Source organism: Mustela nivalis (genome assembly GCF_964662115.1).
Source record: "Mustela nivalis genome assembly, chromosome: 17".
In the NCBI taxonomy this organism is placed as follows: Eukaryota; Metazoa; Chordata; class Mammalia; order Carnivora; family Mustelidae; genus Mustela; species Mustela nivalis.
In genome coordinates this window covers 49080132-49094745 of record NC_139036.1, presented here as the reverse complement: position 1 = coordinate 49094745, position 14614 = coordinate 49080132, and the positions used below count along the sequence as shown (strand labels likewise).

At 44.2% G+C, this 14614-nt stretch overlaps 1 protein-coding gene and 1 long non-coding RNA gene across 2 annotated transcripts in view; one reads left to right on the top strand and one right to left on the bottom strand.

Annotated features, from left to right (window-relative positions):
- Window positions 1-5952, bottom strand: part of PSMD12 (proteasome 26S subunit, non-ATPase 12) — a 28913-nt gene extending 22961 nt beyond the window's left edge. Inside the window, exon 1 of the mRNA XM_082706691.1 lies at window positions 5746-5952. Coding sequence (XP_082562817.1) covers window positions 5746-5907 — 162 coding nt within the window. The 5' untranslated portion in view covers window positions 5908-5952. The remainder of the gene's footprint in view (window positions 1-5745) is intronic.
- A 69-nt stretch (window positions 5953-6021) lies between these two features.
- On the top strand, window positions 6022-14275 carry LOC309851410. The gene is made up of 4 exons (XR_014304760.1): window positions 6022-6096; window positions 6257-6352; window positions 10608-10736; window positions 13735-14275. It is a non-coding gene; the product is annotated as an uncharacterized lncRNA (long non-coding RNA).
- The last annotated feature ends 339 nt before the right edge of the window (window positions 14276-14614 follow it).

Sequence of the window (14614 nt, the reverse complement as noted above, 5' to 3'; positions counted from 1 at the left end):
ACTTTTTTCTCTCATTTTTCCATGTCCAATGCTATGGCTAACCATCTTCCTTTCTTTCATACTTCTTTAAATTCCTCCTCCTTGATCTTGCTTTTCAACTCAGAGGAGTGAGATGGTCAGAGCTATCAAAACCAACTCGTTAGGGGTGCCTGGGTGGCTCAGTGGTTAAAGTCTCTGCCTTTGGCTTGGGTCGTGATCCCAGGGTCCTGGGATCCGGCTCTCTGCTTAGCAGGGGAGCCTGCTTCCCCCTCTCTCTCTGCCTGCCTCTCTGCGTACTTGTGATCTCTGTCAAATAAATAAAATCTTAAAAAAAAAAAAAAACAAATCATTGGAGCGGTATCTCATTTTGTCTCATTGTGCCTCATTTTTCCCATTAAAATCATCTATGTAAATGAGGTAAATGACTAAAGAGTTTGTTTAACATCAATACATGTTGGGTATCTGTGAGTCCTGTACATTTGTGTCCTTTAACTCTTAAATGGATCCAATCTTTTAATGATCCATTTTTTCGGATCATTAAATCAATGGATTTAATCAACTGGATTTAATGATCCAATCTTTTAATCTTTTGTTAAACAACAAAAATAAGTAAGAAAAAGGCCAAGACCTGAAATTTAATGCCAATCCAATGGTTTCACATGACCTATTTCTTTCTTTTTTTCTTTCTTTCTTTTTTTTTTAAGATTTTCTTTATTTATTTGACAGATCACAAACAGGCAGAGAGGCAGGCAGAGAGGGTGGGGGAGATGCAGGCTCCCCACTAAGCAGAGAGCTTGACCCAGGACCCTGAGATCATGACCTGAGCCGAAGGCAGAGGGCTAACCCACTGAGCCACCCAGGTGCCCCACCTGACCTATTTCATAAAGGGATCTTTCTGTCCAAGCTGTTAACTGTTTTACACTTCACCTCCTCTTTATTTTTTACATTAACCTTGAGAAGAGGCTGTAGCTAACCAAATGGAAAGACATGAAGGAGAACCAAAGGATATATTCAATTCAAGAATGTAAAATAATCCCCAAATATCCACATACCAAAAAACCATAATCAAGAAGGTGGTCGTGATCCTCCTGTGTATTAAGAACTGCTAAGTACTACACAGTTACAGTTCAGAAAAGGCCTTCTTTAAATTAATACAAGGGTGAAGCACTAACCGTTACCAGGATGAAGCAGTAACCATGAACTAGTTACCATGAACTAGTATCACTCTTATTATACTACCAACCTCAAATACCAATCACAGAGGCGTCAGAATGTAATGGTTAAAAACACAGGCTCTGGGACGCCTGGGTGGCTCAGTTGGTTGAGCGGCTGCCGTCGGCTCGGGTCATGATCCCAGCGTCTTGGGATCGAGTCCCACATCAGGCTCCTTGCTTGGCGGGGAGCCTGCTTCTCCCTCTGCCTCTGCCTGCCACTCTGTCTGCCTGTGCTTGCTCTTGCTTCTCTCTCTATGACAAATAGATAAATAAAATCTTAAAAAAAAACCCAAAAAACCACACAGGCTCTATAGCCAGACTGTTTGGGTCTAAATGTCGTATCTACCACTGTGTTACCTTGGGCAAGACAATCACCCTTTCTGACTCTTAATTTTCTTTTCAGTGAATTGAGCATAATAATAATTCCTGCCCCACAGAGTTTCTGTAAGGATTAAAGCAACACCTATGAAGATATGCCTGGAATATATTATCATCATCACAACAGCTAACATTACATAGAAAGTACACGGCAGGGGTGCCTGGGTGACTCAGTCAGTTAAGCATCTGCCTTCAGGGGCGCCTGGGTGGCTCAGTGGGTTAAGCCGCTGCCTTCGGCTCAGGTCATGATCGCAGGGTCCTGGGATCGAGCCCCGCATCGGGCTCTCTGCTCAGCAGGGAGCCTGCTTCCTCCTCTCTCTCTGCCTGCCTCTCTGCCTGCTTGTGATCTCTCTCTGTCAAATAAATAAATAAAATCTTTAAAAAAAAAAAAAGCATCTGCCTTCAGTTCAGGTTATGATCCCAGGGTCCTCAGATCGAGCCCTGCATCCAGCTTGCTGCTCAGTGGGGAGTCTGCTTCCCTCTCTCCCTCTGCCCCTTTCCCTGCTTGTGTGCATTCTCTCTCCCAAATAAACAAGTCTTTTTAAAAAATATATGTACACTGGGGCACCTGGGTGGCTCAGTGGGTTAAAAAAAATAATAATAATAAAAATAAAATGTTTTAAGGTAATTAAGTACAAAGGTAAGTCTCGTAAAGAGGTTGTAGGATGTAGCATAAAAAACACTACCTGCTGCCAGGAGACCTGAGCCTGATCTGGCTTGGCTGCAGACCTTGGATAAACCACTTAAGCTGCAAGAACCTTAGTTTTCAAACAAGTAAAGTAGAAACAGTAAAATTTTCTTTAGTTTTATTGATAGGCTCAAAGTACAAAACTGAAGAACGTATGCTGAAGTGTTCTACATGGGCCCCTGGGTGGCTCAGTTGGCTAGGCATCTGCCTTCAGCTCAGGTCATGATCCCAGGGTCCTGGGATTGAGCCCCGCCTCGGGCTCTCTGCTCAGGGGGAGCCTGCTTCTCCCGCTCCCGCTGCCTGCCACTCTCCCTGCTTGTGCGCCTGCACTCACAAACGCGCTTTCACTCTTTCTCAAATAAATAAATAAATAAAACCTTTAAAAAAAAATAAAAGACAAAACAAAGAAACAAATCTTAAAAATATATATTAAATAGATAGTAAGATAACCATCTAATCCAAAACCTGAAAATTGTGGTTTGCATTAATTAAAAAATAAAAACACTTATACCCTGCCATCCAAGCTCTCCACCTGCCTCCTTCACAAAAATAATCCATAACTGTGCCTTGTTTTGGCTTTAAATGGCTTAAAAAAAATCCAATGGCTTTAATTTTACCTAGTTTTGTTTTTTTTTTTTTTTAAGATTTTATTTATTTATTTGACAGAGATCACAAGTAGGCAGAGAGGCAGGCAGAGAGAGAGGAGGAAGCAGGCTCCCCGCTGAGCAGAGAGCCCGATGCGGGGCTTGATCCCAGGACCCTGAGATCATGACCTGAGCTGAAGGCAGAGGCTTAACCCACTGAACCACCCAGGCGCCCCTTATCTAGTTTAAGAGGCCCCAACACTCCCTGTTCTAAACGTTTCTGTTACCAATCTAACACCTAAGAAGGCATCTGAGTTTGTAAGTCTTTTCAACCATCCTGAACTAACCACAATGTCTTACATAAATGCCATACATACGATTACTACAACTGTAACAGTGAATTTTTTTTTCCTTACAGGCCGATAAGCTGAGGGCAAGAGCTTTGTCTAATGATAATCATTACAGTCCCCACCTACCATGTCTAGCACTGACTACAGACAGTAGGCTATCAGAAGAAATCAGTTAAGGCAAGATTTTTTTCTCCCAGGTTTGTTTTAGAAATAGTTATCCTTCTTTAAAGCAAATGGTTTCTTCCTTTGGACACTAGCAATCAATGACTTCCAAAGTGGTGGTTCAGGGGGTGACTTTGGCCTGTACATATGTTTTGTTTAATCTATGTGGTATTGGCTCAAATGTGTTTTAAAACAGATTTGTGTCCAGTTTAAATATTGAAGCAATTCATTTAAAAAACTCCATATTCCTCATTTCTTCCTCAAATTAGAAGAGTTGACAGGCTTGGCCTTCATCCCCAATAGGCAAAGATTAACTGGCCCCCTTTCCCTAGACAGGTGCTCAGAAATTCAGGTTTTCATTACACTTGACTCACTAGGCAGGAAAGCATGGTGGGAGCACAAGCTCCAAAATCAGTCCGCTTGGTTTGCATCCTGGCCCCACCACTTTACTAGCTGTAAGACCTCGGAGCACGTGACTCAACTTCTCTTAAACTGTTTTCACGTCAGTAAAATAAGAACAGTACCTATCACGTGGGGCTAAGGCGAGCACTCAGAAGAGTGGCACTGTAAAAAGAACTCACTTAATGCCAGTGATTGTTATCTGTCTGGCACTACAGGTGTTTCCCAACCCTTATATACATGATGTTTCTTCACACTAGCTGCCAGTAAGTACAGAGATGAATTTATGGCACCCCTCCAACAAGTGTACTGAAGTTAAGAAATTCAGATGTATCATCTTTCCCTATCCCTGTCTTTTGTAAAGCTCTATGAAATCCTTTATCAGAGGGGCGCCTGGGTGGCTCAGTGGGTTAAAGCCTCTGCCTTTGGCTCGGGTCATGATCCCAGAGTCCTGGGATGGAGCCCCGCATCAGGCTCTCTGCTCAGCGGGGAGCCTGCTTCCTCCTCTCTCTCTGCCTGCCTCTCTGCCTACTTGTGATCTCTGTCTGTCAAATAAATAAAAATCTTTTTAAAAAAATCCTTTATCAGAAAAAAGGGAAGTACTGAAAAGGTTTCTAGGAAACATTACTGTGAAATACTTGATGCTCCTCCTGTCCCTGAATTTATTTTTTTATTTTATTTTTTTTTAAGATTTTATTTATTTAACAGAGAGAGATCACAAGTAGGCAGAGAGACAGGCAGAGAGAGAGGAGGAAGCAGGCTCCCTGCTGAGCAAAGAGCCCGATGCAGGGCTCGATCCCAGGACCCTGGGATCATTGACCTGAGCCAAAGGCAGAGGCTTTAACCCACCGAGCCACCCAGGTGCCCCTGTCCCTGAATTTAGTACACTTAAGTACATTTATGCAGTAAGTATCTTAAGGGACAAAAACAACTCTACTAGTACATGCATCCCAGGTGAATAGCAGTAAATATTTGTGGCTGGATTGATCAAGAAATTTAATGAGGTCTGAGCGTAAGGATTCTTGGCAACAGCCCATGATGGGAGTTGATTTAACAACCATCCAAACCCTGGTCAGACAAACCTAGTTTTGAACCCCCTGTGATATTACTAACCATAACATTCCACAAGAATCTCCCCACCTTGGTTTCTCTCTGTGTAAAATGATACATAAAGTTCCCTGGCACATGGTGGGGGGAATAAATGTTAGGATCAAGTTAAATTTCTGTTCCAGGGGAGATAAGCAGTTGGGCTAAACCACGGTTCATGACCTCCCCTAATGAGGTTATTCTGCACTTCTGTGACTGTCTTTATTTCTGCAGTTCCCGTTCCTGGGACGATTCCTCCCTATCCCAATCTTCTTTAAGGCCCAATAAAACATCAACTTCTCTGTAAAACCTTGCCCTATCCCACCAGTAAGAAAGAACAGCTTCCTTCTCTGTGTTCTAATGGCACGCTTCCACCTGTGTGACACTCATCACCCTGCCTGACTCGACTAATTCGTGATGTATACGAACTTCTTAATGGCAGGACTCCTGAGCTAATCACCCTCGTCCTATCATTTTACTACCCCTTCTCCTGGCCAAAAGCCAGGAACTTCCCATGATCCATAAAGAACTTAACACAAATTTGATTCAGCAAGAGCATCAGAACTCAACTCTCTCATCTAGCCTGAGCGCTAAAGCGGCCTGAAAGCCTGGGAAACTACTAAAATAAACGTTACAGAGTACCAAGAAAAAGCAAAAAGTACTATGGGGCCCCAACTCCTCCGGGAAGTGGCCATCTCTCCTGGGGAGGGTTTGGGAAGCTGTATGCACTAGCATACTCCCGCTGCGGAGCGGACCTGGGATCTGCTACTCAAGCAGGCCCAACTCGGGCTCGGCAGGCAGTGGGGGACGCGCCCTCCAACCAGCAGGCCCCCTGAGGCCTAAGCAAGCTCCGCGCCGTGACTCAGCCCTTGGCGCCCGCCAACAGCCAGCCGGCCTCCCCTCACCTTGGCCAGCTTCTCGCACTCCGGCAGTCGCTGATCCACCGTGGCGCTGTAGTCCACCTCCATCTTAACGATGCGCCCATCAGCCCGCTCCGAGCCGCCGTCCGCCATGGTCCCTGCCTGAACGTCCCTAGATGTCCCCCTGCTTCGGCCACCACTCGTCATCCACACCGGAAGCCGCCTGCGCACCCGCTCAGGCAGCGCGTCGGGAGCCCGCGCGAAGGACCCCACGAGGCCCCCTGCGCTGGCCGCCAGTCGGGCACTGCCGCGGGCAGCCCTGGGAGGCGGGGTTAGGGGCGGGGTTGGGGCGGGGGCTCACCCTCGCCGCTGCTGCTCACGTCCGGTTTTGGCTCGGTGAGTTTTTGTCCCAGATTTGCGGTGAGGAAAACTAGTGTCACAGAATAGATCGCCCCGTACAGTCTTACATTCCTGCTTTGAAATATTATTTCTCAGAACTGTAGTCAAGTTGCTTAACTTTTGTTGGATCTCACTGTTCTCATCCCTGCATGGGCAGGCTGAAATAAACCCTAAAGAGAGAAGTTCTAAAGTTTCATCTGGTTGAAAGTCTTGGTGGTTTAATCTGTGGCACCTCTCAGACCTCAGAGAGAAGGTATGACAGCGGTTCGGTGATAAAACAAGTATTTTTTGTTTGTTTGTTTATTTTCATTTTTACTATAATCCGCTATGTGAATAAGAAGAATCTTTAGAAAGACATGTTATTGGCTTTCTCTGTAGGACTCTGGTGAGCATCAAGCGAGATCATGTATGTGTGAGGTTATTTCAATTTTTAAGGACCGTACAAGTTTTCATTATCGTTAGCACCATGTGGGTCCGTATTTAAAAGTTTAGGATGAAGGGGCACCTGGGTGGCTCAGTGGGTTAAAGCCTCTGCCTCTGGCTCAGGGCATGATCTGAGGGTCCCCAGGTCGAGCCCCACATCGGGCTCTCTGCTCAGCAGGGAGCCTGCTTTCCCCTCTCTCTCTCTCTGCCTGCCTCTCTGCCTACTTGTGATCTCTGTCAAATAAATAAATAAAATCTTAAAAAAAAAAATTGAGGATGTTTGAAAGTGAGGTCAAACTGTCAGCAGTAGCCTCCCATGCAAATGGGAAATCTTGGAACGGTCTACCTGTTAGTGAATTTAATCAGCACCAGCATCCCTTTCCAAATGCTGAATAGACCTTGTTTTGTGGTGGTGGTGGTGGTGGTTTGTTTTTACTGTCCTGTAATCAAAGTCATGGATGCTATAACCCATCTGCACACATAATTAAAAACAAGAACAAAACATCCTAGCTGTGATGTTGTGATGTGAAGGAGAAGCACTGCAAAATAGCAGAAGAACATGCATGTGAAAATACAAAGGTAAGGAGTGCCTGGCTGGCGCAGTCCAAGGAGCGTGCAACTCTTGATCTCAGGGTAGTGAGTTCCAGTCCCACCTCGAGTGTAGAGATTACTTAAGTAAATAAATAAATAAAACTTCAAAATATAAAGGCTCAATTTGTCTACCATAGGAGATAACAAAAAGTAGTCATTTGCTTATACATGTATATAACAACAAAGCAAAATCTGCAATAGGTATGTTTTCATTGGTTCCCCATGCATCATAAGGGCTCACTGTGGGTGGCATGATTTTTCCAAACTGGTGTACAACTTCTTAGTAAAGTTCTGTCTATATGAAAGTACAGTCTTCCATTGTTTCTCACATAGGAGAATTCTTAGAAATTTTTGGTGCTGGGGTGCCTTGGGGGTGCAGTTATTTGAGTGTCCCACTTTTTATTTATTTATTTGTTTGACAGATAGAGATCACAGGTAGGCGGGGGTGGGGGGGTGGGGGGGGAGGAAGCAGGCTCCCTGCCGAGCAGAGAGCCCGATGTGGGGCTCGATCCCAGGACCCTGGGACCATGACCTGAGCCAAAGGCAGAGGCTTTAACCCACTGAGCCACCCAGGTGCCCCTGAGCGTCCCACTTTTGATTTCTGTTCCAGTCATGATCTTGGGGTCGTGAGATCCAGCACCAGGTTGGGCTCCATGCTAAGTGGGAGGTCTACTTGAGATTCTCTCCCTCTGCCCCTTCTACCCGCCTCTCACACACGTGTGCTTTCTCTCTCAGATAAATGAATCTTTAAAAAAAAATGTAATGTATATTAAAACATCAGAAAAGAGCTTAGCATATGTGAAATGGAGTTAGAGGGGCACCTGCTTCCTCCTCTCTCTCTGCCTGCCTCTCTGCCTACTTGTGATCTCTGTCTGTCAAATAAATAAATAAAATCTTAAAAAAAAAAGAAAAAAGAAAAAAGAAATGGAGTTAGAGTCTAGGCCTCAGACACATAAATAAGTGTCTGGCAGGATGTGAAAAGTCAGGTGGAATGCGGGACAATATTTTACTGTGCAGGTTTGCTGCATTATAGTTGTCCAGCATCCCAATTACAGACTGATAACTCCCTTTCCCCCCAATGATTGTGACAATCTGAAATGCCCACAGAAATTTCTAGAACACACGCTAGGAGCCAGAACTGCTGAGACACACACTAGGCTAAGATGTTTCCGGGCTCTATATTCAAGTGTGCACTTGCTTTGATAGATACCAGGTTTTTGGAGGTCTACATTTTGGGTGAAGAGTGCAAAAAGACAAAAAGGAACCAAGGTGTAATGGAGTAAATGGATTAGTGGTTTCCAGGACTCAAAAAATAAGAGAGGGTTTAAGAAAGAGGCCAATAGGTAGAAGAAAACTGGTTGGCTGTCAACACCAAACTGAAGCCCTTCCTCACTGGGCTTAGAGGTAACAGAAAATGAAAGCACATTGAAATCTAAGGAAAAGCTTGCAAAGGAAAGAAACAAAAAAAGTGAAGTAAAGAAGAATCTCAGTAAAAGTCTGGACAACGGTTATAGAAAATAGGTAAGGTACTGTTATGTAGGTAGATTCTTTATAAAATCCTTTATTTAGGGGATTCTGACATTGTAAGCAAGAATTTAGTTTCAGAAGAGAAAATTAGCAAAGAATAAGGAAACTGGGGCACCTGGGTGGCTCAGTGGGTTAAAGCCTCTGCCTTCAGCTCCGGTCATGGTCCCAGAGTCCTGGAATCGAGCCCCGCATCAAGCTCTCTGCTCATTGGGGAGCCTGCTTCCTCCTCTCTCTCTCTGCCTGCCTCTCTGCCTACTTGTGATCTCTGTCTGACAAATAAATAAATAAAATCTTTATTTTTTTTTAAAGATTTTATTTATTTATTTGACACAGAGAGATCACAAGTAGGCAGAGAGGCAGGCAGAGAGAGAGAGAGGAGGAAACAGGCTCCCTGCTGAGCAGAGAGCCCGATGTGGGACTCGATCCCAGGACCCTGAGATCATGACCTGAGCCGAAGGCAGCGGCTTAACCCACTGAGCCACCCAGGCGCCCCAATAAATAAAATCTTTAAAAAAAGAAGAAGAAGAAGGAATCTGAAAGGTAGAAACGAAACCTTTATAGAAACGTAAAGATAGATGGAAGTTAAGAGGGACACACTCTTTGGGGCATCTGGCTGGCTCAGTCCCCAGTCCGCAGTCCTCAGTCGAGGTCCAGAGTTCAAGCCCCATGTTGGGCTGAGAGATATAAAAAATAAAAAAGATTGGGGTCACGAGTTCAAGCCTCACTTGGACAGTAGAGATGACTTAAAAATGAGTAACAATGAAATAAAAGAAGAAAAGATGGACATGCTTTTTAAACTGAACGAATTTTTTTCTTCCTCATTCTTGAAGTCTCCTCCTCCCCTTCCCCTTCATTTGTCTTTCTGTAGAATCCTTTGTTCCAGGAATTCCTTACCAGTATTGACATCCTGCTGACCTCAATGTATACTTAGTAACAGACTCATGGCCAGTGCCAGCACTGGTCATGAGACCACCTTGAAGACGTGACCTACCCAGCTGGCAGCATGGACCAGATTCCTATCAAAACCGCCCCGATCCTGTATTTTCCTATAAAACCCCTCAGCCTTTATACCCCAGGCAGGCTTGCAGTCTTTGGAGCCATTAGTCGGCTGCAGCCTCCATTGCCAGGCAAAGTAATAAACTCTCTTCCTTCTGTAAGCCCAAACTCTGTCTTCGAGTTACTGCTCCAGAGCACAGAGGTCTGTTCTCCACAACAGAGAGAAATACTGATTGAAAAAAGATGGTAATGTATATCATGATGCTAATTATTTGAACTCGTGGGTCTCTCTCTATTTTTTTTTTAAAGATTTTATTTATTTGTCAGAGAGAGCGAGCGAGAGCGAGAGCGAGCACAAGCAGACAGAGTGGAAGGCAGAGTCAGACGGAGAAGCAGGCTCCCTGCGGAGCAAGGAGCCCAATATGGGACTCGATCCCAGGATGCTGGGATCATGACCTGAGCCGAAGGCAGCTGCTTAACCAACTGAGCCACCCAGGCGTCCCTATATATATTTTTTTAATATTTTATTTATTTATTTGACAGAGACAGATCACAAGTAGGCAGAGAGGCAGGCAGAGAGAGAGAGGAGGAAGCAGGCTCCCCGCTGAGCAGAGAGCCCAATGCGGGACTCGATCCCAGGACCCTGAGATCATGACCTGAGCCGAAGGCAGAGGCTTTAACCCACTGAGCCACCCAGGTGCCCCCGTGGGTCTCTATATTAACGACTATGTTTGTTTTCATATTTGGCATGTCCAACACGTTCAACTTATTGACCATGCACACATTGGACCCAAAGTTCCCACCTTTGTGAACATTCGAATGGGGGTTCGGGAGGCGGCAGAAAATAAACTTGTAAATAGGGAACTGAGGTGATGGTGAGTGGGATGTGATCAGGGAAGGCCGACTAGTGAGCCAAGACCTGCAGTAAATAAGAGGATTTTTTTTTTTCTCTATGTAATCTCTACCCCCAGCCTGGGGCTCGAACTCCCAACCCTGAGACCAAGCATGACATGCTTCACAGTCTGAGCAAGACTCCAGGAACGGAGTCTTGCAGATAGGGGAAGAAGATTGCTGGTGGAGGCGAGAGCACGAACCCTAAGGTGAGAGCAATCAGATCACCCCAGCTTGTCTGAAGGCCAGAATGAGTGAGGGCAAGAGTTGCAGGAGATGAAGTTTTGACCGTTATAAAGGCTTGGTTTTTAATCTGAATAAAATAGGAAGCCGGCAGGGGTTTTAGGCAAAGGAGCAGCATGAGCTGACTTAACAGTGGATCATTCTGGCTGCTGTGTGGTGACTAGGTTGAACAGAAGCTGGGAAGTTATTGCAATAATTTAGGAGGAAAATGATGGGGGCTTGGACGAAGGTACGAGAAAGGGCTAGATCCTGGAGATAACATGAAGATAGAGCCAAGATCAGATTTGCTATTGACCGTGGGGGTAGAGAGAGGTCAAATATGTCCACAGGATTTTTGGCTGAGTGTCTGGAAAGATGGGGTTGCCACTGACCAAGAAGGAGCAGTTTAGGGGTAAGCAAATTGGACAGAACAGGACAGAAAACCAGTTTTGGCTATGTTAAGTTCGAGGGCCCTACTGGGTATCCAGTGACAATACTGAAAAGGCAAATGCATATACAGGCGTCAAATTAAGAGGAGTCCTTTGGGCTAGAGGTTTGAATTTAGGAGTCCTTAACATATTGATTGCATCGAAAGCCAAGAGGCTTACATTACATAGATGTTCCTGAAATGTGTGTGAAACACTTGTTTTTATAAATGGCTTCTTTTATTTTTTTTTTTTACCCTCCCACCCCCCATAAATGGCTTCTTTTAAAGGCCGTGAGAGGGGCCCTGGCTGGCTGTGGGAGGGGAATTCCACTCTTGATCTCGGAGTCATGAGTTTGAGCCCCAGGGTCAGCGTGCAGATACTTAAATAAATAAAAACTTAAAAAGAAAATAAAGGCAGGGCGCCTGGGTGGCTCAGTAGGTTAAGCCTCTGCCTTCGGCTCAGGTCATGATCCCAGGGTCCTGGGATCGAGCCCCGCATTGGGCTCACTGCTCAGCAGGGAGTCTGCTTCCTTCTCTCTCTCTCTCTCTCTCTCTCTCTCTCTCGGCCTGCCTCTCTGCCTGCTTGTGATCTCTCTTCCTGTTAAATAAGTAAAATCTTTAAAAAAAAAAAAAAAAGAAAGAAAAAAAGAAAAGAAAGGCAATGGGAGAACTTGGTATTTTCAAGTCTGTTGTAAATCATTTACAAAGAAAATTATATGTATTTTATCTTTTGAGTAGATCATGGACTTGTGTTAGAATTATTTCAGATCAGGTACCATTATATCAAGTGAATAAAAAGAATCATGGCGTTTATCTTCTCTTGCTGCTGTCAAAAATAACCATGTACTTAGTGGCTCAAAACTGCAGAGGTTGATTCTCTCCCAATCTGGAGCCCAGAAGTCTGACGTTGGTATCACTGGGCAGAAATCAAGGTATGGCAGGGAGTCTCTAGGGGACAGTCCCTTCCAGCTTCCAGTGCTTGTGAGTGTTCCTTGGCTCATAGCTTCATCAAGCCAATCTCTGCCTTCACGGTCACATTGCTTTCTCCTCTTCTGTGTGTATCAGTCTTCCTTTGTCTTTCTCTTATGTACACTAATGATTGTATTTTGGGCCCATCCAGATAATCCAGATTAATTTTCTCTTTTCAAAGTCTTCAATTTTTCTTTTTAAGATTTTATTTATTTATTTGACAGAGATCACAAGTAGGCAGAGAAGCAGGCAGAGAGAGAGGAGGAAGCAGGCTCCCTGCTGAGCAGAGAGCCCGATGCGGGGCTCGATCCCAGGACCCTGGGATCATGACCTGAGCCGAAGGCAGAGGCTTTAGCTCACTGAGCCACCCAGGAACCCCTCAAAGTCTTTAATTTTTTTAAAAAGATTATATTTATTCATTTGAGAGAGAGAGAGAGGCAGAGAGAGCACAGGCAGGGGAAGAGGCTGAGGTAGAGGCAGGAGCAAACTTCCCGCTGAGCTGGGTGCCGGACATGGGGCTCAATCCCAGGACCTGGAGACCATGACCGAAGCTGAAGGCAGACGCTTAACCATCTGAGCCACCCAGGTGCCCCTCAAAGTCTTTAACTTCATCATATCATATATCCAAACACCCTCTTTGTTTGTTTGTTTGTTTGTTTTTCTTTCTTTTTATTCTTAAGTAATCTCAACAGTCAACGTGAGGCTCGAACTCACAACCCAAACAAGATCAAGAGTCACACCCTACTGGCCGAGCCAGTTAGGCAACCCCCCCAAAGATCCATTTTCTAATAAGATAACATTTTCAGTTTCTGGGGTTTATGACCTGATACCTCTGGGGGCCATTAGTTAGCCTAATTACAATCACCTAAGCAATTGTTAAACAGGGTTTTTGATATAAATGACTACATATTCTTTGTGTGTGTGTGTGTGTGTGTGTGTGTGGACCTTAATGATTTTATAGAAAATTAAAGACACACAAATCAGTTCTTCCCTTATTAGTACATACTTTTTTTTTTTTTTAAAGATTTTATTTATTTATTCGAGAAAGCAAGAAAGAGCAGTGGGGAGGAGCAGAAGGAGAGGAAAAGAGGGAGAAGCAGATTCCCTGCTGAGCAGGGAGCCCAACCTGGGACTCAATCCCAAGACCCAGAGATGAAAACTTGAGGGGAAGGCAGCCGCTTAATCAACGAAGCCACCCAGGTGCCCCACTACATAAGCTTACTAGCAAACATAACTCCCTTTTTTCTCTCTGGTAATACTTAAAATAGTCCACAAAAAGTCAAATATCATGCTATCTCTACGGCACAGCATAGCTAAGAAATACTATTTCCCGGGGAACCCAGTGGGCTCAGTCAGGAGGGTATGAGACTCTTGATCTTGGGGTTGTTGCCTTGAGCCCCACATTGGCGGTAGAGATAACTTAAAAATAAAATGTTTTAAAACCCCCCACTATTTCCAGATCTGTGTTATCATTTGTTGATAATAGGTCAAATATGCTTTGGCATTAAGTAGCTATAATCAGTTATCATTGCACAGGTGCCTCCTTTTATTTATTTATTTGTAAATACTTGTGTATTTATTTGTCAGAGAGAGAGAGAGCACGCACAAACAGGGCAGCAGCTGGGCGGAAGGAGCAGCAGACTCCCTGCTGAGCAGAGAACCCTATGCTGGACTCCATCCCAGGACCCTGGGATCATGACCCTGGCTGAAGGCATACGATTAATTAACTGAGCCACCCAGATGTCCCCCCCCCCTTTTTTTTAGGTGCCTCCTTTTAAAGGACACTCAGGATCAAGGACAGTGTCTTCTTTCATCACTAAAACTTGTTTCCAGTGAGTATAGGTTACGTATGGTCTCCTAATTTATCTCAGAATATTCTAGTGTTTTGCCAATTTCTATAAAAACAGAAAATACAATAAAACTTTGATAAATTTATTAGTAGCTTATTTGTTTAAAAAAAAAAGACAAAGCTAAACCTTTGGTCACAGAACTTCTAAGTTTTTTTTCTGTGTGAAGCAATTTATACCACATCATTGTCAATTAATTTCTATTTTATGAGCTCACAAGCAATTATATATCAAAGGCATTCTTTGTATTTAATAGAGTCTTGATAAATGGGTCTACACATAAGAATTGCCTTGGGACTTTCTGTTTGTTGTTGCATTAAGAATGAATGTGTCATTTGCTTAGTACCTAACAAGTCAGACACCCAGGGGTTTAAAACACACACACACACACACACACACACACACACACACACAGACTTTGCTGGAATTAAATAATATTTAATAAAAGTTAATTGCAAAGGATCACATTTGGTTTTCAAAAAATAACCCTTAAAAAGGGAGCATTGACATGGTCACCCGAAGAAACCTGCAAAAGCTTCCAGTGTCCAAAGCCGGAACAATTTGAGCAACAAAACTAACAGAGTATTGACTTGTTATTCAAAGTGTAATAAATATGTGTGAG